Below are 20,460 nucleotides of genomic sequence, written 5' to 3'. Positions count from 1 at the left end.
TGCTGCCCCCTCCTCCGTGTGTACAGGTGACGGTGCTGCCCCCTCCTCCGTGTGTACAGGTGACGGTGCTGCCCCCTCCTCCGTGTGTACAGGTGACGGTGCTGCCCCCTCCTCCGTGTGTACAGGTGACGGTGCGGCCCCCTCCTCCGTGTGTACAGGTGACGGTGCTAATCCCGTATCCACGCTGTTCTGGCTTCTCCCGCACCGTGGCCTCCGCCTCTTCCTCCGCCCCCCGGAGTCTGCGCAGGAGCTCTGGTTCTCAGTACCGGGATCCAGGACGCGGCAGGATGAGCCCCGGACAGGCTGCGGAATAACCCGGTGTGAAGAGCACGGCGCCCCGGTCACATGAGGCTGTGAGGCGGCGGCGGCGGCAGGATGACGGCTCTCCTCCTCGTCCTGCACCTCAGCCTGCTCGGCCTGGTCACCAGTGAGTACCGGGGCCCGAGACCATAGCCGGGGACCCCTGAGCACCAAAGATAGGAGGCGGGGAGGGGGCGCTGCAGAATGGCTGCTCCTGTCTAACGTGTGTAATGCTGATGTAGTGGGGTGAGAGATGGACTGTAATATGTCATGTGCTGCGTGCTTGGGTCCGCTGGCTGCGTGCTTGTGTCCGCTGGCTGCGTGCTTGGGTCCGCTGGCTGCGTGCTTGGGTCCGCTGGCTGCGTGCTTGGGTCCTCTAGCTGCGTGCTTGGGTCCGCTGGCTGCGTGCTTGGGTCCGCTGGCTGCGTGCTTGGGTCCGCTGGCTGCGTGCTTGGGTCCGCTGGCTGCGTGCTTGGGTCCGCTGGCTGCGTGCTTGGGTCCTCTGGCTGCGTGCTTGGGTCCGCTGGCTGCGTGCTTGGGTCCGCTGGCTGCGTGCTTGGGTCCTCTAGCTGCGTGCTTGGGTCCGCTGGCTGCGTGCTTGGGTCCGCTGGCTGCGTGCTTGGGTCCTCTAGCTGCGTGCTTGGGTCCGCTGGCTGCGTGCTTGGGTCCGCTGGCTGCGTGCTTGGGTCCGCTGGCTGCGTGCTTGGGTCCGCTGGCTGCGTGCTTGGGTCCGCTGGCTGCGTGCTTGGGTCCGCTGGCTGCGTGCTTGGGTCCTCTGGCTGCGTGCTTGGGTCCTCTGGCTGCGTGCTTGGGTCCGCTGGCTGCGTGCTTGGGTCCGCTGGCTGCGTGCTTGGGTCCGCTGGCTGCGTGCTTGGGTCCGCTGGCTGCGTGCTTGCGTCTTCTTGTTGTGTGTGTCCGCTGTGTGTATGCGTACGTGCGTCTGTGGCGTGCGATTGTGCGTCCGCTGCGTGTGTCCGCTACATGCCTGTATCCGCTACATGCCTGTATCCGCTGGCTGTGTGTGTCTGTGGCGTCTATGCGTCCGCTGGCTGTGCGTGTGTCCACTGAGTGCATGTGTATGTCCACTGTGTGTATGCATGTTTGCATCCGCTGGCTGTTTGTCTCCTGAGTATGCTAGCTGGCTGTGTCTGTGTGTCCGCCAAGCTGTGTATCTATTCCTATTATGTGTGATACTGTGGATATGCTGATATCTAGGTGTGACGCAGAACTACTACCCCCATCATGTGACAGTCCCCGGGGCTGAGACACTACTATTCTCATTACTCTCCCCAAATGTGTGAAGCTGTGGGGGCTCACGGTCCAGTGACCATGGTGCATGATCTACTTGAGCAGTGAAATGACGCTGTGTGGTGACCAGCAGGGGGCGACACCTCATGATGTCACATGTATTCCAGGAAGTACGGGCACGGACACCGAGGAACGGCTCGTTGAATTCCTGCTGGACCCATCTCGGTACAACAAGCTGATCCGACCCGCGACCAACGGATCCGAACAGGTCACCGTCCAGCTGATGGTATCCCTGGCCCAACTGATCAGCGTGGTGAGTGATGTCATTGCTGATCTCTAGTGATGGATAAGAGGCATTCTCAGTGATGTCACCGCTGATCTCTAGTGATGGATAGGAGGCATTCTCAGTGATGTCACCTCTGATCTCTAGTGATGGATAGGGGGCATTCTCAGTGATGTCACCGCTGATCTCTAGTGATGGATAGGAGGCATTCTCAGTGATGTCACCTCTGATCTCTAGTGATGGATAGGAGGCATTCTCAGTGATGTCACCGCTGATCTGTAGTGATGGATTAGAGGCATTCTCAGTGATGTCACCTCTGATCTCTAGTGATGGATAGGGGGCATTCTCAGTGATGTCACCTCTGATCTCTAGTGATGGATAGGGGGCATTCTCAGTGATGTCACTGCTGATCTCTAGTGATGGATAGGAGGCATTCTCAGTGATGTCACCGCTGATCTCTAGTGATGGATAGGAGGCATTCTCAGTGATGTCACCGCTGATCTCTAGTGATGGATAGGAGACATTCTCAGTGATGTCACTGCTGATCTCTAGTGATGGATAGGAGGCATTCTCAGTGATGTCACCGCTGATATCTAGTGATGGATAGGAGGCATTCTCAGTGATGTCACCGCTGATCTCTGGTGATGGATAGGAGGCATTCTCAGTGATGTCACCGCTGATCTCTAGTGATGGATAGGAGGCATTCTCAGTGATGTCACCTCTGATCTCTAGTGATGGATAGGAGGTATTCTCAGTGATGTCACTGCTGATCTCTAGTGATGGATAAGAGGCATTCTCAGTGATGTCACCGCTGATCTCTAGTGATGGATAGGAGGCATTCTCAGTGATGTCACCGCTGATCTCTAGTGATGGATAGGAGGCATTCTCAGTGATGTCACCGCTGATCTCTAGTGATGGATAGGAGGCATTCTCAGTGATGTCACCGCTGTTCTGATGGATAGGAGGCATTCTCAGTGATGTCACCGCTGATCTCTAGTGATGGATAGGAGGCATTCTCAGTGATGTCACCGCTGTTCTGATGGATAGGAGGCATTCTCAGTGATGTCACTGCTGATCTCTAGTGATGGATAGGAGGCATTCTCAGTGATGTCACCGCTGATCTCTAGTGATGGATAGGAGGCATTCTCAGTGATGTCACCTCTGATCTCTAGTGATGGATAGGAGGCATTCTCAGTGATGTCACCTCTGATCTCTAGTGATGGATAGGAGGCATTCTCAGTGATGTCACTGCTGATCTCTAGTGATGGATAGGAGGCATTCTCAGTGATGTCACTGCTGATCTCTAGTGATGGATAGGAGGCATTCTCAGTGATGTCACCGCTGATCTCTGGTGATGGATAGGAGGCATTCTCAGTGATGTCACCGCTGATCTCTAGTGATGGATAGGAGGCATTCTCAGTGATGTCACCTCTGATCTCTAGTGATGGATAGGAGGTATTCTCAGTGATGTCACTGCTGATCTCTAGTGATGGATAAGAGGCATTCTCAGTGATGTCACCGCTGATCTCTAGTGATGGATAGGAGGCATTCTCAGTGATGTCACCGCTGATCTCTAGTGATGGATAGGAGGCATTCTCAGTGATGTCACCGCTGATCTCTAGTGATGGATAGGAGGCATTCTCAGTGATGTCACCGCTGATCTCTAGTGATGGATAGGAGGCATTCTCAGTGATGTCACCGCTGTTCTGATGGATAGGAGGCATTCTCAGTGATGTCACCGCTGATCTCTAGTGATGGATAGGAGGCATTCTCATTGATGTCAGCGCTGATCTCTAGTGATGGATAGGAGGCATTCTCAGTGATGTCACCGCTGATCTCTAGTGATGGATAGGAGGCATTCTCAGTGATGTCACTGCTGATCTCTAGTAATGGATAGGAGGCATTCTCAGTGATGTCACCGCTGATCTCTAGTGATGGATAGGAGGCATTCTCAGTGATGTCACCGCTGATCTCTAGTGATGGATAGGAGGCATTCTCAGTGATGTCACTGCTGATCTCTAGTGATGGATAGGAGGCATTCTCAGTGATGTCACCGCTGATCTCTAGTGATGGATAAGAGGCATTCTCAGTGATGTCACCTCTGATCTCTAGTGATGGATAGGAGACATTCTCAGTGATGTCACCGCTGATCTCTAGTGATGGATAGGAGGTATTCTCAGTGATGTCACTGCTGATCTCTAGTGATGGATAAGAGGCATTCTCAGTGATGTCACCGCTGATCTCTAGTGATGGATAGGAGGCATTCTCAGTGATGTCACCGCTGATCTCTAGTGATGGATAGGAGGCATTCTCAGTGATGTCACCGCTGATCTCTAGTGATGGATAGGAGGCATTCTCAGTGATGTCACCGCTGATCTCTAGTGATGGATAGGAGGCATTCTCAGTGATGTCACCGCTGTTCTGATGGATAGGAGGCATTCTCAGTGATGTCACCGCTGATCTCTAGTGATGGATAGGAGGCATTCTCATTGATGTCAGCGCTGATCTCTAGTGATGGATAGGAGGCATTCTCAGTGATGTCACCGCTGATCTCTAGTGATGGATAGGAGGCATTCTCAGTGATGTCACTGCTGATCTCTAGTAATGGATAGGAGGCATTCTCAGTGATGTCACCGCTGATCTCTAGTGATGGATAGGAGGCATTCTCAGTGATGTCACCGCTGATCTCTAGTGATGGATAGGAGGCATTCTCAGTGATGTCACTGCTGATCTCTAGTGATGGATAGGAGGCATTCTCAGTGATGTCACCGCTGATCTCTAGTGATGGATAAGAGGCATTCTCAGTGATGTCACCTCTGATCTCTAGTGATGGATAGGAGACATTCTCAGTGATGTCACCGCTGATCTCTAGTGATGGATAGGAGGCATTCTCAGTGATGTCACTGCTGATCTCTAGTGATGGATAGGAGGCATTCTCAGTGATGTCACCGCTGATCTCTAGTGATGGATAGGAGGCATTCTCAGTGATGTCACCGCTGATCTCTAGTGATGGATAGGAGGCATTCTCAGTGATGTCACCGCTGATCTCTAGTGATGGATAGGAGGCATTCTCAGTGATGTCACTGCTGATCTCTAGTGATGGATAGGAGGCATTCTCAGTGATGTCACTGCTGATCTCTAGTGATGGATAGGAGGCATTCTCAGTGATGTCACCGCTGATCTCTAGTGATGGATAGGAGGTATTCTCAGTGATGTCACCGCTGATCTCTAGTGATGGATAGGAGGCATTCTCAGTGATGTCACCGCTGATCTCTAGTGATGGATAGGAGGTATTCTCAGTGATGTCACCGCTGATCTCTAGTGATGGATAGGAGGCATTCTCAGTGATGTCACCTCTGATCTCTAGTGATGGATAGGAGGCATTCTCAGTGATGTCACCGCTGATCTCTAGTGATGGATAGGAGGTATTCTCAGTGATGTCACCGCTGATCTCTAGTGATGGATAGGAGGCATTCTCAGTGATGTCACTGCTGATCTCTAGTGATGGATAGGAGGCATTCTCAGTGATGTCACCTCTGATCTCTAGTGATGGATAGGAGGCATTCTCAGTGATGTCACCTCATATCTCTAGTGATGGATAGGAGGCACTCGGTGATGTCACTGCTGATCTCTAGTGATGGATAGGAGGCATTCTCAGTGATGTCACCTCTGATCTCTAGTGATGGATAGGAGGCACTCAGTGATGTCACTGCTGATATCTAGTGATGGATAGGAGGTATTCTCAGTGATGTCACTGCTGATCTCTAGTGATGGATAGGAGTCATTCTCAGTGATGTCACCGCTGATCTCTAGTGATGGATAGGAGGCATTCTCAGTGATGTCACCGCTGATCTCTAGTGATGGATAGGAGGCATTCTCAGTGATGTCACCGCCGATCTTCTTGTCTTTGCAGCATGAGCGGGAGCAGATAATGACGACGAATGTCTGGCTGACTCAGGTAGGTGGCGATGATATTACAATATAACCAGTGTCTGTATTTAGAGCTTTACACCCTGGAGATTGTGTTCTTAATCCTTTGCCAGGAGTGGGAGGATTACAGACTGACCTGGGAGCCTTCTGAGTTTGAGAACATGAAGAAAGTGCGTCTCCCATCCAAGCACATCTGGCTGCCGGATGTTGTCCTGTACAACAAGTGAGTGTCGCTGGTACAGCGTGCATTATCCATACACTGCAGGCGCCCCTGCAGTGGGTACACTGTGGCAAAGGCAGGATATGGTTCGGTATCAGATCCACCAAGATCAGGTTACATCTAGTGATGAGCGAATATACTCAATGCTCGGGTTTTCCCGAGCACGCTCGAGTGACCTCCGAGTATTTGTTAGTGTTCGAGTATTTGTTAATGTTCGGAGATTAAGTATTCATCAGCAGCTGAATGATTTACAGCTATTAGCCAGGCTAAGTACATGTGGGAGTTGCCTGGTTGCTACGGAATCCCAAAAAAATAAACACATTTCATCTTTCGGCTCCTTCTGGAGTTCTTTGCTGCAGCATCTCCACCTCTGCAGCCCAGCAGCAGTGCGCTGACCTCATCACGCCCATGCACATTCAGGCCGGAACTGACCCGATCGCTGCGTTGCTCCTGTTGCAGTGTGAAAATGTAATTGCATCCAAAAGATGCAAATACATCTGAAGTTAGGAAGGAGGGTACAGGCCTGCCCTAAATGAATTGAGACCCCCCTCCCCCCGGACCAGGCCTTTAAATGAATTGAGACGCCCCCCCACCTCCAGACCAGGCACCTAAATAAATTTTGAGACCCTGCCAAATCATGCCCCTTAATGAATTGAGACCTCTACCCCCCCTCCATACCAGGCTCCTAAATTAATTCAGACCAGACAGCCCTGGGTCAGGCTTTCATGTGTCACTGGTGGTGTGTCTGTGGACCCCCTGTCTGTACTGACTGTGTCATTCTCTTCTAGTGCTGATGGGATGTATGAGGTCTCCTTCTACTCTAACGCGGTGGTCTCGCACGACGGCAGCATCTTCTGGCTGCCACCTGCCATTTATAAGAGCGCCTGTAAGATCGAGGTGAAGCACTTCCCGTTCGACCAGCAGAACTGCACCATGAAGTTCCGCTCATGGACTTATGACCGCACTGAGCTGGACCTGGTGCTGAAGAGTGATGTGGCCAGCCTGGACGACTTCACCCCCAGCGGAGAGTGGGACATCATTGCGCTGCCGGGTCGCAGGAATGAGAACCCCGAGGACTCCACATACGTTGACATCACCTATGACTTCATCATCCGCCGCAAGCCTCTGTTCTATACCATCAACCTCATCATCCCCTGCATCCTCATCACCTCACTTGCTATCCTGGTCTTCTACTTGCCCTCGGACTGTGGCGAGAAGATGACGCTGTGCATCTCTGTGCTGCTGGCGCTCACTGTCTTCTTACTGCTCATCTCCAAGATTGTGCCTCCCACGTCCCTTGACGTCCCGCTTGTGGGCAAGTACTTAATGTTCACCATGGTTCTCGTCACGTTCTCAATCGTCACCAGCGTCTGTGTCCTCAATGTGCACCACCGCTCGCCCACCACTCACACCATGCCGCCCTGGGTGAAAGTGGTCTTCCTAGACAAGCTGCCCACCCTGCTCTTCATGAAGCAGCCGAGGCAAAACTGCGCCCGGCAGCGCCTGCGCCAGCAGAGGCAGAACCAGGAGAGGTCTACAGGAAGCTTATTCCTCCGAGACAGCGCCAAATCCTGCACTTGTTATGTTAACCAAGCCTCGGTGAAGAAATATGGTGGTGGCGGCGGGCAGCTCCCAGAGTTACCCGAGGGCGTGAACGGCTTCCGGGACAGACAGGGTAAAGTGCGGCAGTGTCTGTGCGGTCTGGAAGAGGCAGTGGATGGAGTGCGCTTCATCGCCGATCACATGAAGAGTGAAGACGACGACCAGAGTGTAAGTGTAACCCATGAATTACTGTTGACAACCAGTCTGTATATTGTGTATGAGAGGTAGTCAGCCCTGCTCCTGACATCATTTTTATTCCCGTTGCAGGTGAGCGAGGACTGGAAGTACGTGGCCATGGTGATCGATCGTCTCTTCCTGTGGATTTTCGTCTTCGTCTGTGTCTTTGGGACAATCGGGATGTTCTTGCAGCCACTGTTCCAGAATTACACAACAAACACATTAATACAGCTGAACCACGGGGCTCCCGCCTCCAACTAAAGTGTCTCCCCGTGTACCGGAACATGGAGAGAACTTTATTTATTAGGAGACATATAAGACTGATGCTCTTCCAGCCAAAACCATGGGGAATTACTTTCTTTCAGGATGGAGTAGCACGCCTCCTCCATCACTACTAGTCAAGGTTTTCTGCCAATGATTGGCCCTACACAGACTGAAGACCCCAGCACAACCTGAAAAAGTGGGGGTAGGGAAAGGTCATGTCATGGGGAAATCACTTCTTATTCCAAGCAATAAAATACAAAAGGGAAAAGCTGCAACATCAGTTTTACAGATCACGGGCGTGTGAATGCCTGCTCTTCACCCAAACCACGGGTCGTGGCTGCCTGCTCCTCGCCCAGAGCTCGGACTTGTGACCGCTTGCTCGTCACCCAAAAAGTGGGTCGTTGCCATCTGCTCCTCACCCAGAGAGCGGGCGTGTGACCACCTGCTCTTCACTCAAACCACAGATTGTGGCCGTCTGCTCCTCGCCCATAGCGTGGACTTGTGACTGCTCTTCGCCCCAAAAATTTGTCGTTGCAGTCTGCTCCTCGCCCAGAGCGCAGACGCGTGACTGCCTGCTCTTCACCCAAACCTCAGTGGCTGTCTGCTCCCTGACCAGAGCGTAGGCATGTGACCACCTGCTCTTCACCCAGAGTTTGGGTGTGTGTACCGCCTGCTCTTCACCCAGAGTTTGGGTGTGTGTACCGCCTGCTCTTCACCCAGAGTTTGGGTGTGTGTACCGCCTGCTCTTCACCCAGAGTTTGGGTGTGTGTACCGCCTGCTCTTCACCCAGAGTTTGGGTGTGTGTACCGCCTGCTCTTCATCCAGAGTTTGGGTGTGTGTACCGCCTGCTCTTCACCCAGAGTTTGGGTGTGTGTACCGCCTGCTCTTCACCCAGAGTTTGGGTGTGTGTGCCGCCTGCTCTTCACCCAGAGTTTGGGTGTGTGTGCCGCCTGCTCTTCACCCAGAGTTTGGGTGTGTGTGCCGCCTGCTCTTCACCCAGAGTTTGGGTGTGTGTGCCGCCTGCTCTTCACCCAGAGTTTGGGTGTGTGTGCCGCCTGCTCTTCACCCAGAGTTTGGGTGTGTGTGCCGCCTGCTCTTCACCCAGAGTTTGGGTGTGTGTGCCGCCTGCTCTTCACCCAGAGTTCGGGTGTGTGTACCGCCTGCTCTTCACCCAAACTATGGGTCGTTGCAGTCTGTTTCTCGGCCAGAGCGAGGGCGTGTGACCGAAACCACAGGTTGTGGCAATCTGCTCCTGGCCCAGAATGCGGCCGAGCGCGACTGCCTGTTTCTCAGAAGTGAAGTCATCCACGTCCGAGTTTGCTCAGAGGCAGTCGCAGATGAGCTCATTTACCTCTTCTAGACCTATACTTATCTCTGTGGCCATAGCCAAGATTTGGGCTTGCTGTCAGTGAATGGAAGCAGTGTTGAAAGGTTTGGCAGCAATTGGAATAGCTTTCTCTTCTTGTCAGTTGGAGGGGTGATAGAGAAGACTCCAGATAACAATTGATGGTGCAAATATCAGTATGCAGAGGAACATACTTGGGATTATATTTACATCTGCCAGAGAGGAAAGGAGACAGACTAAGGAATTCAATAGGGACTAAATTTGCAGCTGGCACATGTGTAGAAAACTTCTCACAAAATTAGAATATCATGAAAAAGTTAATTTATTTCAGTTCTTCAATACAAAAAGTGAAACTCATGTTAAATAGTCATTACAAACAGTGATCTATTCCAAGTGTTTATTTCTGTTACTGTTGATGATTATGGCTTGCAACCAATGAAAACCCAAAAGTCATTATCTCAGTAAATTAGAATAATTAACAAAAAACACCTGTAAAGGCTTCCTAAGGGTTTACAAAGATCCCTTAGTCTGCTTCAGTAGGCTCCACAATCATGGGGAAGACTGCTTACTTGACAGATGTCCAGAAGGCAGTCAGTGACACACTCCACAAGAGAGGTAAGCCACAAAAGGTCATTGCTAAAGAAGCTGGCTGTTCACAGAGTGCTGTATCCAAGCACAATAATGGAACGTTGAGTGGAAGGAAAAAGTGGTAGAAAAAGGTGCACAAGCAACCGGGATAACCGCAGCCTTGGAAGGATTGTTAAGGAAAGGCCATTCAAAAATGGCCACACCAATTATGTATCCAGGACGTGGGCTGCAAGTGTCGTATTCCTTGTGTCAAGCCACTCATGACCAATAGACAACGCCAGAGGCATCTTACCTGGGCCAAGGAGAAAATTAACTGGATTGTTGCTCAGTGGTCCAAGGTTTTGTTTTCAGATGAAAGTAAATTTTGCATTTCATTTGGAAATCAAGGTCCCAGAGTTTGGATGAAGAGTGGAGAGGCCACAATCCAAGCTTCTTGAGGTCTAGTGTGAAGTTTCCACAATCAGTGATGGTTTGGGGAGCCATGTCATCTGCTGGTGTAGGTCCACGGTGTTTTATCAAGACTAAAGTCAGGGTAGCCATCTACCAGGAAATTTTAGAGTACTTCATGCTTTCCTCTGCCAACAAGTTTTTGGAGATGGAAATGTCATTCTCCAGCAGGACTTGGCATCAGTTCACACTGCCAAATGTACCAGTGTCTGGTTTAAAAGCAACAGTATCACTGTGCTTGATTGGCAGCAAACTCGCCTGACCTTAACCCCATAGAGAATCTATGGGGAATTGTCAAGAGGAAAATGAGACACCAGACCCAACAATGCAGACAAGTTGAAGGCTGCTATCAAAGTAACCTTGGGCTTCCATAACACCTCAGCAGTGCCACAGGCTGATCGCCTCCATGCCACGCAGCATTGATGCAGTAATTGATGCAAAAGGAGCCCGACCAAGTACTGAGTGCATTTACTGAACATACATTTCAGTAGGCCAACATTTCGGATTTTAAAATCATTTTTTCAAGCTGGTGTTATAAAATATTCTAATTTACTTAATGACTTTTGGGTTTTCATTGACTGTAAGCCATAATCATCAACATTAACAGAAATAAACACTTGAAATAGATCACTCTCTATAATGAGTTTCACTTTTTTATTGCAGAACTGAAATTAACTTTTTGATAATATTCTAATTTTATGAGAAGCACCTGTATATTTGGGAAAGAGACTGATTAAGGAAGTAACTAACTAGGGACTTGATTTATAACTTTCAGAAGGGGAAGGAGACTGACTGAAAACATAAATAGAATTGTATTAATTTCTGCCAGGGAGCAAGGATGCTGACTTGATTATTATAGCGCCATTTATTCCATGGCGCTTTTACATGTGAGGAGGGGTATACATAATAAAAAGTACAATAATCTTGAACAATACAAGTCACAGCTGGTACAGGAGGAGAGAGGACCCTGTCCGTGAGGGCTCACAATCTACAAGGGATGGGGGAGGATACAATAGGTAATGGTAGAGCTGGTCATGCAGTGGTTTGGTCGATCGGCGGTTACTGCAGGTTGTAGGCTTGCCGGAAGAGGTGGGTCTTCAGGTTCTCTTTGAAGGTTTCGATGGTAAGTGAGAGTCTGATATGTTGTGGTAGAGAGTTCCAGAGTAGGGGTGATGCGCGAGAGAAATCTTGTATGCGATTGTGGGAAGAGGAGATAAGAGAGGAATAGAGAAGGAGATCTTGTGAGGAACGTAGGTTGCGTGCAGGAAAGTACCGGGAGACGAGATCACAATGTATGAAGGAGACAGGTTGTGGATGGCTTTGTATGTCATGGTTAAGGTTTTGTACTATAGTCTCTGGGCAATGGGGAGCCAGTGAAGGGATTGACAGAGGGGAGAGGCTGGGGAATAGCAGGGGGACATGTGGATTAGTCGGGCATCTGAGTTTAGAATAGATTGGAGGGGTTCGAGAGTGTTAGAGGGGAGGCCACAGAGTAAGAGGTTGCAGTAGTCGAGGCGGGAGATGATGAGGGCATGGACTAGGGTTTTTGCAGATTCCTGATTTAGGAATGTACGGATCCGTGAAATATTTTTGAGTTGAAGTCGGCAAGAAGTGGAAAGGGCTTGGATATGCGGTTTGAAGGAGAGATCAGTGTGAAGGATTACCCCGAGGCAGCGAGCTTGTGGGACTGGGGAGAGTGGGCAGCCGTTTACTGTAATGGATAGGTTCGTTGGGGGAAAGGGGGGTCGCGTGAGATGGGGCAAAGACAATGAATTCTGTTTTGACCATGTTAAGTTTTAGAAATCTAGCGGAGAAGAAGGATGAAATAGCGGATAGACATTGAGGGATTCTGGTTAGTAGGGTGGTGATATCTGGTCCAGAGATGTAGATCTGTGTGATCAGCATAGAGATGATACTGAGAACCGTGAGATTCTATGAGCTGTCCCAGGCCAAAAGTGTAAATGGAGAAGAGCAGGGGCCCAAGGACTGAACCTTGTGGGACTCCGACAGATAGGGGGCGAGGTGAGGAGGTGGTGGGTGAATGGGAGACGCTGAATGTTCGGGCTGTTAGGTATGACGAGATCCATGATAGTGATGCCAGTGGATGTGAGGGTCTGTAGTAATAGGGAATGGTCCACTGTGTCAAAGGCAGCCGACAGGTCGAGGAGGACAAAGTAGTGTCGCTTGCTCTTGGCGGTTAAGAGGTCATTGGTGACCTTAGGGCAGTTTCAGTGGAGTGGTGTGACCGGAAGCCAGATTGTAAGCGGTCAAAGAGGGAGCGGGAAGAGAGATGGGAGGACAGTTCAAGATGGACGTGTTGTTCCAGTAGTTTTGAGGCATAGGGGAGAAGTGATATAGGGCGATAGCTAGATACAGAGGATGGGTCAAGAGAGGGCTTTTTGAGCATAGGTGTGATGGAGGCATGTTTAAAGCTTGAGGGGAAACCACCAGTTGTTAGTGATAGGTTGAAGAGATGGGTTAGAGTTGGGATGAAGACTGTGGCGAGGTTTGGGATCAAGTGGGAAGGGATCGGGTCAAGTGCACAGGTTAATCATTAATCAGAGCTATAGTTACAAACATCAGAGGGGGAAGTAGACTGTTTTGTGAAGTTTTTGGGTTATGCATTTCCATGTGCCAGAGATGGTCGGAGACAGGAGAGAGATGCTGGATCTTGTGTATTTTGCAGGTGTGTTTTGCATCCATAATAGAAGAATATTTACATTCACTGAAAGCAATCACAGATCTTGAATACAGGAGTGAGGAAAGTATACACAGGCTGTTGTGGAACTGCTCCCCGGCCACCTGTGTTGACGATTCCCCTATGACAGTGATCACTTTGCACAGATGTATTTAGGCTCTTACCCCTGCCCCTCACCTGTTCTGCACCCATCCGTTGTATCGTATGTACGCTGGCAGGGTAGCTCAACTATCACTTGCTTTTCTTCACCCAAGGATTGAGACGCTGTGCTCGGGACTCACTTATTCTTTACTTATAGGGGGGAGATTTTTTTATTGGAGCACAGCCAGCCTCAACTCCACCTTTCTCCTCCCATGTACGATCTCAGGGGCCGGACTGACACCATTCACTGCTGGTTCTCATATAAAAGGAAAACTGTTTGTATCAAATGTCTCACAGCAAAGTTTCATTGGAGTAATTATGGGAAAATTATTTCAGCATTAAGAACACTACAAGTCTGGCTGAAATCTCCCAGACTTTAGTGTTTACAGAGTGGAAGCCGTGGTAATATTAATAGTTTCCTCTGATATCGAGAAAATAACTGCAGCCTCCTCATAAATTCTAGGAGATCATTTGGCTCTTTCTCTCTTAAAGGGAATCTGTCACCCCATTTTAGGCCTATAAGCTGAGGCCACCACCATCAGGGGCTTATCTTCATTCTGTAATGCTGTAGATAAGCCCCCGATGTAACCTGAAAGATAAGAAAAACAAGTTATATTATACTCACCCAGGGGCGGTCCGGGTCCGATGGGCGTCACGATCCGGGTCCGGCGCCTTCCATCTTCATACGATCACGTCCTCTTATTTGCTTCCTGTCGCGGCTCCAGCGCAGGCGTACTGATTTGCCCTGTTGAGGGCAGCGTAAAGTCCTGCAGTGCGCAGGCGCCGGGACTCTGACCTTTTCTAGCGCACTTCAGTACTTTGCTCTGCCCTCAACAGGGCAGACAAAGTACGCCTGTGCAGGAGCCGCGACAGGAAGCAAAGAAGAGGACAACATCATATGAAGATGGAAGGCGCCAGACCGCGACGCCCATCAGACCGGACCGCATCGCGACTTCCCCTGGGTAAGTATAATCTAACTTGTTTTTCTTATCTTTCAGGTTACATCGGGGACTTAGCTACAGCCTTCCTTCTTCATGTAAAGATGTGACAGGGAGAGACCTATCACGAGCAGGAGTGAGGCTGAAGCTGTATCACATAGGACACACTGAAGCCTCTACACAGTGCACTCACAGATAGTATAGACCTTGATTCATACATAGGCCAGAGCTTGGTGGGGGTATCTAGTAGGTAATTATTAGTGATGAGCGAATATACTTTTTACTCGAGATTTCCCGTACTCGGGTGACCTCCGAGTAATTTTTAGTGCTCAGAGATTTAGTTTTCCTCATCTCAGCTGAATGATTTACATTTCTTAACCAGCTTGATTACATGTGTGGATTCCCTAGCAACCAGGCAACCCCCACATGTACTTATGCTGGATAACAGATGTAAATCATTCAGCTGTGGCGATGAAAACTAAATCTCCGAGCACTAAAAAATACTCGGAGGACCCCCGATCGTGTTCGAGAAATCTCGAGTAACGAGTATATTCGCTCATCACTAGTAATTATGTCAGAGGGTGACCTGGAAGAATATGTGCTGGACCGAGTGTCTAGTGAAGGGGTCAAAACGTCCAGATCTCCAGAATATCACTGGTAGGTTATATGTGCAGCTTTAAATGCCTGCAGCCACCACTAGAGGGCAGCAAGGAGACTACTGATTTATCACTAAGCATTTAGTAAACAGTTATCACCCCCTAGTGCTAGCAGTCACAATTAGTGATGAGCGAATATACTCGTTACTCGAGATTTCTAGAGCATGCTCGGGTGTCCTCCGAGTATTTTTTAGTGCTCGGAGATTTAGTTTTCCTCACTGCAGCTGAATGATTTACATCTGTTAGCCAGCATAAGTACACGTGGGGGTTGCCTGGTTGCTAGGGAATCCCCACATGTAATCAAGCTGGCTAAGAGATGTAAATCATTCAGCTGAGGTGATGAAAACTAAATCTCCGAGCACTAAAAAATACTCGGAGGACACCCGAGCATGCTCTGGAAATCTCGAGTAACGAATATATTCGCTCATCACTAGTCACAATGTAAGTTCTGTGCTGACTCTAAAGGTCTATTGCAGAGGTGTCAATCTGCATTCCTCGAGGGCTGCAAACAGGTCATGTTTTCAGGATTTCCTTAGTATTGCACAGGTGATGGAATCATTCTGTGTAGGTGATTAAATTATCACCTGTGCAACACAAGGAAATCCTGAAAACATGACCTGTTTGCAGCCCTTGAGGACTGCAGTTTGACACCTCTGGTCTATTGGGTTGCTGTTCACACTTGAGCCCCAACAGGGCCACTGAACGGTTGCCTAAACACAATGTGAAAGCACCGTTACTGATACATTGTAACAAAAACTGCAGGACATCAGGGTAATAAGCTGAGATGTTCCGAAACACAGTAAAATAGAAAACTGAACAACTGGGTGTGAGAGTATGGGGCTAATCTGCAGTATCATTTATTCAGTCGCCATGACAGCACAACGAGAGAGGGGATCCGCCCTTCAGGGACAGGAAACCTACAGACATAAAAAGGGCGGTACCTCTCTCCCACGTCAGTTTGTTTCCTGTCCCTGACAGTGGAACCTCTTCAGACAGGCCTGTGAAGAAGGTCGAAGGTATGAAGACGTCCCCACTCCTGGCAGGCCGGTGCAGGTAGCGGGGGTCCCCTACCTCGGCCTGATCAGGAGGCAGGAAGCACCACACGGCAGGGGGACTGTTTTGTGTGGGTGGCAGCAGGAGGAAGCAGCCTCAGACATATAGGCTGACTTCTGTGGTGTCCGCAGCAAGGGGGTACCTGGGGGAGTCCAGGCTTGGTGCGGCCTGCTGGGTTCTCGGAAGCTCATCTGTGCCCTGCGGGGGAGCGGCGTCGGTCCGGTGAGTTGTCCGCTGCCATCCTGGTCCGCGTGTTTGCTTAGCGCCGCTGCCGCGTCCGGAAGTGACGCGGCGAGCGGCGCGGCCGAATGACGTGGCCGGGCATGCGCAGTAGCGCCGTTTCCGGCTAATGGCGGCGCCCGACTGCAGGGACGGTCGGGGCTTCTGGGGATGGTCTGACTGTTTTTCCGTCGGGCGGGGGCAGCGCAGCACGGAGCGGTGGCGGTCCCCCATTGACTAAAAGCTAATGCGGTAATCGGCACCTGGGATTCCCTACTGACCCCCATCCGGGGGCGGTACCCTGGGGGCCTTATTTAATGCTGCACGCATGGGTTGCAGGTGTTCCTTGTTCATTCCATAATTGAGTCGCCAGAAGGAACTAACGGCAGCCAGCAGCAGCAGTCGTCAGAAAAGCCTCGAAGGAGCTCCCAGCGTCGGTCTAGTGGCAGTAGCCGCACTGGTCGAGCTAAAGAGGCTCAGATTTCTAAACCAAAGTCCTCAAGCCGTAAGGAATGGCCGGCTGCGAAGGACCCCCCATCTACGGTACCACTCATTACTGGCGGGGTAAGTGATCTTCGTGAAAGTTCACTTAGTGATTGTTGTGTCCCCCTTATTTTCCCTCTCTCCTTACTAGGGGAGGAAAAGTTCAACTAAGGCCAAACATAGGCAGTGTGCCGAATGCGCAGAGCCGCTTCCGGATGGGCATTTAAAAAAGTTGTGCAGGACATGTATACAACGTTTGCTGGAGGAAGAGGCTCCTGATCTGACCTCTACATTAAGAGAGATGGTTCGACAAGAAGTCAGAAGTTCTGTAAAATCCAGGTCTCGGGTGACGGAAGTTAAAAGGTCATCCCCTTTATCTGATGTGAATTCGGACTCGGGTGAGCTAAGCTCTGGGTCCCTCCCGTCTTCCTCCTCCTCTGAGGATCTGGTGTCTAGTCGGGCCTGTTTGTTCCTGGATAGGGTTAACCATCTAGTTAAAGCAGTTAACAGTACAATGGGGATAGAGGACACCCAGTCAGAATGCTCCATTCAAGATGTTATGTTCAAGGGTATTGAGCGGAAATCCCGAAGAGCCTTTCCAGTGATTGACAAAATTAAATTGCTAATTTCAAAGGAATGGAAGAAACCCGAGAGGAAGGGGTCACTTCCGCCTGCATTTAAAAGAAGATATCCCTTTGAGGAGGAGGCTTCATCCTCATGGGATAAAGTTCCGAAGCTGGATGCGGCAGTCGCCAAAGCATGCAAGAAAACATCTCTCCCTTTTGACGACTTGGGAAACCTGAAGGACCCATTAGACAGGAAAGCTGATATCTTCCTTAAAGGGGCCTGGGAGACTTCGGCGGGGTCCTTGAGACCAGCTATAGCAGCCACCTGTACAGCCCGGTCCCTGATGGTATGGTTAGGTCACCTTGAAGAACAGCTCAGGGATAAAGTCCCCAGAACTGAAATATTATCCTCTATGCCTATAATCCAGGATGCGGCAGCTTTCCTTTCGGACGCATCAGCAGATTCGGTCAGGTTGGCCGCCAGGTCCTCGGCGTTATCTAACGCAGCCCGGAGAGCGCTATGGATAAAATGCTGGCCGGGGGACTTACAAGCCAGGACGAAGTTATGTAGCATTCCCTGTGAAGGAGCTCACTTATTTGGACCGGTCCTAGATGAGTTATTGGAAAAGGCAGGGGATAATAAAAAACGCTTCCCTTTCCTTGGAAGACCCTTTTACAGACGGGACTACAATAGAGGATGGTCTAACCGCAGAAGGCCATATAGAGATTCTAACAAGGAATCTACCAGATACGACAGCAACAGAAGGAGGGGTAAAGGATTTATGTTTAATCCTTCATGAGATTTTAAGAAACCGCAATGACTGGCGGACCAGGTGGGGGGTAGGCTTTCGGCCTTCTACCCGGCCTGGGTACGGATCACCAAACAGTCCATGGATTCTAAGCATTGTGGAAAAGGGCCTAACCTTTGACTTCCACCATATTCCTCGGGACAAGTTTATGTTGACACCTGTTCGTTCCTCCTCTACAGAACAGTTGGCGCTGGAGTCTGAGGTCCGGGAGCTTCAACAGAAGAAAGTTCTAATCAGAGTCCCTACGGGAGAGGAAGGTAGGGGGTTTTATTCCCCTCTATTCCTGATCAAAAAACCTGACGGTTCATATCGCACCATTATTAATTTGAAAGGCCTGAACAATTTTTTGTTGGTTCCCTCCTTCAAGATGGAGTCAGTTAAGACGGCAATAAAATTACTCTTTAACCATTGTTTTATGGTTGTCTTAGATCTCAAAGACGCCTACTACCATGTTCCAATACATGTAGATCATCAAAGGTTTCTTAGGGTGGCGGTTTCACTAGCCGGCACGATAGAGCATTTTCAACATCAAGCACTTCCCTTCGGAGTCGCAGTTGCACCCCGGGTGTTCACAAAAATCATGGTGGAGGTTATGGCGCACTTGCATGAACAAGACATATTAGTAATCCCATACCTGGATGATTTACTAATTGTGGGTCATTCAGAATCACATTGCAAGGACCAGCTGGAGAAAGTAATTATTATTATTATTTATTGTTATAGCGCCATTTATTCCATGGCGCTTTACATGTGAGGAGGGGTATACATAATGAAAACAAGTACAATAATCTTAAACAATACAAGTCATAACTGGTACAGGAGGAATGAGGACCCTATAATGAGAGCTTTGCACGGGTTAGGATGGATAATCAATTTCAAAAAGTCGCGTCTTCAGCCCCTAAAATTACAAGAGTTTCTGGGATTTATTATAGACTCTAGTCGGCAGGAGTGTCGCCTGCCGGACGCAAAAGTAGCTAAGGTTCAACGGCTGGTCACCAGGGCAATTAGCAATCCCTTAGTATCGGTTAGAAGTGCAATGTCTCTTTTGGGTTCTCTTATGTCCTGCATCCCGGCGGTTCTCTGGGCCCAGTTCCACACAAGGACACTACAATGGGACGTTTTACACAATTCCCTTCGTCTAGGGGCTCACCTTGATAGTAAATTTACACTTTCTGCGGAGACTACACATTCCCTTGTTTGGTGGGCTCACACTTCAAATCTACATAGGGGGGTCCCTTGGATAAATCATGTATCTAGAGTATTGACTACGGATGCTAGCTCTAAGGGTTGGGGGGCTCACTTAGGGGAGGATTGGGTTCAGGGGCTATGGCCTCAGTCTGAACAGGACTCATCCTCCAATCTGAAAGAGCTGTTGGCTGTAAAACATGCCTTAAATAAATTCCTTGTACCCCTACAGGGTCCACACGTCAGGCTATTATCGGACAATCGGGTAACCGTGGCCTACATTAATCGTCAAGGTGGTACACGATCCAGTTCATTGATGAAGGTCGCAAATCATATTTTTCAGGTGGCCGAAGAACATCTTCTCTCTCTGACGGCTCTTCATATAAGAGGAAGTATCAATACCAAAGCCGACTATCTAAGCCGCAACAAACTCAGACAGGGAGAGTGGTCGCTAAATCCAGCCATCTTCAATCAAATCATTCAGTTATGGGGTTGTCCAGAAATAGACCTTTTTGCCAGCAGGGGGAACAAAAAATTACACCTAAATCCAAAAGACAACCCATATGCTGTGGACGCTCTGCTGGTATCTTGGCGCTTCAGTCTCGCATATGCCTTTCCCCCTCTAAATCTAATTCCATTAGTTCTGAGGAAGATTCGGGAGGACAGGGCTCAGGTAATCTTGATAGCCCCATTCTGGCCCAAGAGGTCATGGTTTCCTTGGCTGAGGAAGATGTCTGTCTGCCAACCATGGATTCTCCCAGAATTACCAGATCTGCTCTCCCAAGGCCCAATCCTCCATCCACGAGTAGCCAACTTACACCTAGCGGCGTGGAACTTGAGAGGTCTTTACTGAGGGGGAAGGGATTCTCTCAGAATTTAGTAAATACACTCCTTAAAAGTAGGAAACTCTCTACAACGAACATCTATGTTAGAGTGTGGAGAAAATTTCTATCATGTTCAGGGGCTCAAATTGACCAGAAACCATGTATAAACCAGATTCTTGAATTTTTACAGAAAGGTCTAGAGATGGACTTGGCCACAAGTACTCTCAGAGTACAAGTGTCGGCTCTGGGGGCACTATACAAACTTAGCCAGTAATCACTGGATATCCAGATTTTTCAAAGCAGTCACTAGGTCCAGACCAATCATTAAACAAAGGTTAGTCCCATGGGATCTGAATCTGGTTCTCTCAGCCCTAACGCAAGCCCCATTCGAGCCTATTGATACCATCCCTGTAAAAATCCTTTCAATCAAAACAGCCGTCTTGGTTGCACTCACATCTGCTAGAAGGGTTAGTGATCTGCAGGC

At 49.5% G+C, this 20,460-nt stretch overlaps 1 protein-coding gene across 1 annotated transcript; it reads left to right on the top strand.

The window, feature by feature from the left end:
- Positions 1–238: 238 nt before the first annotated feature.
- Positions 239–8,317, top strand: CHRNB2 (cholinergic receptor nicotinic beta 2 subunit). The gene is made up of 6 exons (XM_069728893.1): positions 239–427; positions 1,716–1,861; positions 5,745–5,789; positions 5,875–5,984; positions 6,770–7,751; positions 7,851–8,317. The coding sequence occupies exons 1-6, from the start codon at positions 376–378 to the stop codon at positions 8,019–8,021; spliced, it is 1,506 nt and encodes a 501-aa protein (XP_069584994.1). The 5' UTR covers positions 239–375; the 3' UTR covers positions 8,022–8,317.
- The last annotated feature ends 12,143 nt before the right edge of the window (positions 8,318–20,460 follow it).

This window comes from Ranitomeya imitator, chromosome 1, assembly GCF_032444005.1.
Source record: "Ranitomeya imitator isolate aRanImi1 chromosome 1, aRanImi1.pri, whole genome shotgun sequence".
NCBI lineage: Eukaryota > Metazoa > Chordata > Amphibia > Anura > Dendrobatidae > Ranitomeya > Ranitomeya imitator.
The sequence above is the reverse complement of the archived record's forward strand: the minus strand, read 5'-3'. Positions and strand labels throughout refer to the sequence as shown.

Bases quoted from the DNA above. Each gene is read 5' to 3' on its own strand.
- CHRNB2 (XM_069728893.1), top strand. From the start codon at position 376: ATGACGGCTCTCCTCCTCGTCCTGCACCTCAGCCTGCTCGGCCTGGTC. The intron at 5,790-5,874 runs GTAGGTGGCGAT...ATCCTTTGCCAG, and splicing joins CGAATGTCTGGCTGACTCAG to GAGTGGGAGGATTACAGACT. The intron at 5,985-6,769 runs GTGAGTGTCGCT...ATTCTCTTCTAG, and splicing joins GATGTTGTCCTGTACAACAA to TGCTGATGGGATGTATGAGG.